The following is a 3749-nucleotide window of genomic DNA, read 5'->3' as shown; positions in this document are numbered from 1 at the left end:
TTCGCAACTTGTGTTGCAAAAAACATTCAGACCAACCGCAGGAAACAGAGAAAGCGGTCAAAATGGTGTAGACAGTGGCTGCTAAAGTGAAAGCAGTTTTCTCACGTAAATTTACTGCGAGATTTGAAGGGTGAACCTTAAGAAAGCCAAGCAGATCAAAATACCATAACGTTGGCTGGTGTACTTGATCTACTCCTACTTCAGATCTTCTAGATTTCTGAACTTTGGATAACTCTTTTCGGTAAACAGTTCGCAAATAATTTTTTTTTAATTCTGTTTGCCGAGGTGTGAACTGCTCGCAATTTTTTAATTAGAGCATTGTATGGTGCTGTCTTTTTGTCTCTGTCACTATATTCTTTACTTTTAATCTTCCACAAACATGGGTGGTTTCTATATATTTCAATGAATTCACTGACAAACTCTCGAGAACACTGACGAATATCAGCCATTTTAATGCCCTGTGCGCACAAATACAAACACTAGACTGAGCAAACAGCTGTTTCGGGCCAGATTTGCGACGATCTCCTATCCACACGCTCCAACTTGTCTGCGCAGATGCGGTTTGAACCCACAGATTTGAAAGGTTTCGCTCAAACCTCCAACTCCAACTTCCAGTTTTGCACACATCTCAGGTTGGTGCAAATCTTCTGTCCACACGCAACTATCTGTCTGCGCAGATGTGATGTGCGCAGACATTTGCGCAGACAGATCGTTGTGTGTGGACGGGCCTTTAGTGTCAGGCTCTTTGACCAAGGTCACTGAGCCCACAGAACAAAAAAAGCCACCTGTATGTTGAAAAAACAATTCTGCGATCAGCTGTTCTTCGTAGAAGTGTATTTATGTTGGGCGTGCAATGCATCGGTTCCGCTTAGTGACATTCGACGTTATTGGTACGCTTCTTAATTTTCGAACCCCACCACCAACATTTTATTCGGAAGCAGCATCTCTTTTTGGTATCAAGGCGCAGCCTTCCGATATTGCATCTGTATATCCATCGGAATATGAGAAGCAGAGCAGTCTTCATCCAAACTTCGGCCAGCAGACGGGTATAGGCTGGAAAAAATGGTGGAACCAGCTAGTTGTAGAAGTCCTTGAGAAGGCAACAAATAGTCAGTATAGCAGAACCAAATATGACTCAGTTGCCGAGTATCTCATAACCGCATACGAAGACGGAGAACAGTATAATGTCGCAGATGGCGCCCAAGATCTGTTGTCATACCTTAAGCAAACAAATACAATTCTCGGTATTATATCAAACTATGACGAAAGGCTCCACTGTGTGCTGAACTCTTTGAATTTAAATAAATATTTTGATTTTGTCTTGACATCTTATGAAGCTGGTATTGAAAAACCTTCTAAGAAAATTTTTGAGAAAGCTCTTGACTTAGCCGTGAAAATTGATAGTCATGTCAGCCCAACCTGCGCACTGCATATCGGAGACAAGATTGAAACTGACTACAAAGGGGCAATGGAAGCTCAGTGGAAGTGTGCATTGTTAAAGAAAAATAAAGACGAATTGTTGATTAAGCGGTTGAAAAGAGATGGAGTGTTGACGAATTACGTATTTAATGATTTGTTAGAACTTAAGGCAAGACTTCCTAATCTGTGAGAAAAGAAAGTCTGCCCATGGAAGTAGTAAAACTTTGTGTTATACCAGAACCGGATAATAAAGAGGTGTATTTAGTGAGAAGTGTTGTGACACTAAACCGTATTTTAAATTGCCAAAACACAATTAATGTTTGAATTGACATCTGAGTTTGTAAGGGTAGACGTACAAAGACAGATCAACTCTAAACCTGCATTAAAAAGAAAACAGATCTGTCTGAATTACATGTAGTGCTACCCACGAAACTATACATTTTGTGTGTAATATAAATGCTGTTCATTCCAGTGTAATACAGGAATAAAATTAACATAATTCTTGGACGTAAAAATTTGCTACTATGTAAGAAATTGAAATTAAAATCTAGGCACACTGACCTTTTATCCTGGTGTTTTTTTTTCGTATTGATGTTAACAGCTGCTGCATTCAGAATGGACAACTTATTTTTAATTAGGTATAGTTTAATTTAGCCGGTATATTTTTTTTAATGTTGTGTAATGATTGCTGCTGTAGAACAATGTAACGAGACCGATGCCCAAAACTTCTTAGATCTACTTTTTGCTTTCATTTCACTTTTATTTTTAAAAAATAGATATAAATTAAATAATTAACCTGCTTAATTTTAGCAGAGTAATAGGTTCATGGCCTCCTCACGATATGTTACAGGTCTCAGTTGTCATAATTTGGATGCGTTTTAGGGCTACAACATGGTACGGGACAAGTGCTTCCTACTGCGCCCTCCACCCATCTCTTTAAATCTGAGTGACAAACTGATCTGTATCATAGCCCGACATGGAAGTTAGGTTTGAAGATCAAAGTTTCATTCTCAGTTGGAAAAGCTGGCAGACTTGAATGCAAAATAATGGTTGTCATATAGGTTTTGTCGGATAGATGCATAACAACGAAATACATTTAGATATATACATAAGTGACAAGTATACATAACATATAGCATAGCACAGTAAAAATTAATAACTGGGTATAAAAACCAGGGCAATAAAAATTTATAACCTACCATTTAACCAAAAAAATTCGCAGTGCACATTAACTTTGAACATTGGCATAAATTGCTAAACTCAATACATTTCACTTAGGCCCTATATTATCTTTTACTGTACAATAATTCTTTTTGAGGATGTGTATTTCAGCAGGTTTATCTGACGTTGCAATCTGATGTTTCTTTATTGTCTCAAAGTGCTTCTCAAAAAGCCCTCCGAGGATTCCCATTTGAGTTCCTGAAGCATCTCTGTAATTCTTAGGTGTTGTTTGAACCTACCAGTAACAAATCTACCAGCCCAACTCATAACTGTTTTGATGTCTTCCTTCAATCTGAGCAGGTACGGATCCCAAACACCAAACAGTATTCAAAAATAGGTCACAACAGTGCCCTATATGCGGTCTCCTTTACAGGTGAACCACTCTTTCCTAAAATTCTCCCAATAAACTGGAGCTGACCATTCGCGTTCCCTATCGCAGTTCTCACTTGGTCATTCCATTATCATATTGCTTTGCAATGTTACACCCAGATATTTAAAAAACTTGACTGTGTCAAGCAGGGCACTAGCAGTACTGTTTCTGAACATTACAGGTTTGATCTACTTACTCATCCGCATTAACTCACATTTTTCCACATTTAGGGTTAGCTGCCATTCATCACACCATCCTTTTACCCAGCAGATATAGGAGTCAAGACTATTCACAATGCTCTCCTCCAACTGCAGTGGCTGGGGAAGGAGGTGTCTTTCTGCTAGGCATCAGGGCACATGGGTATTGTGGAGAATGAAAGGACACATAGCTGTCAAGGAGATGAGTCGTCATCATCAGTTATTTCAGTTTGCCATCCACCTGCATGTTATCACCTCAGTGTTGTGGTACAGAGTCAGGTATCAATGGAAAGGCGAGTGACATAAAATGCTGTATCTTGTAAAACCCACTAAGCAGCTGTGGCGTACCTCATTTCAGTCACGAGGACAGGCAAGATCCTCCTTCCTTGTCTTCACATAGGCCACAGTCCTCTGATGCATGGCTTCTTTCTCCAGTGAAAGGATCCTCCAATGTGTGGTGTTAGTGGCGTACAACTCACTGTGCGATACATTTTGCTAGGCTGTGTTTTATTTTCGGACCAGAGGGCAGTGGCAGATTTGTC

At 39.5% G+C, this 3749-nt stretch overlaps 1 protein-coding gene across 1 annotated transcript; it reads left to right on the top strand.

Moving 5' to 3' along the window:
* The first annotated feature begins 773 nt into the window (after positions 1–773).
* On the top strand, positions 774–1986 carry LOC126176879 (rhythmically expressed gene 2 protein-like). The gene has a single exon (XM_049924079.1). The coding sequence runs from the start codon at positions 854–856 to the stop codon at positions 1607–1609; it is 756 nt and encodes a 251-aa protein (XP_049780036.1). The 5' UTR covers positions 774–853; the 3' UTR covers positions 1610–1986.
* The last annotated feature ends 1763 nt before the right edge of the window (positions 1987–3749 follow it).

Source organism: Schistocerca cancellata, chromosome 3 (assembly GCF_023864275.1).
Source record: "Schistocerca cancellata isolate TAMUIC-IGC-003103 chromosome 3, iqSchCanc2.1, whole genome shotgun sequence".
Taxonomy (NCBI): domain Eukaryota; kingdom Metazoa; phylum Arthropoda; class Insecta; order Orthoptera; family Acrididae; genus Schistocerca; species Schistocerca cancellata.
The sequence above is the reverse complement of the archived record's forward strand: the minus strand, read 5'-3'. Positions and strand labels throughout refer to the sequence as shown.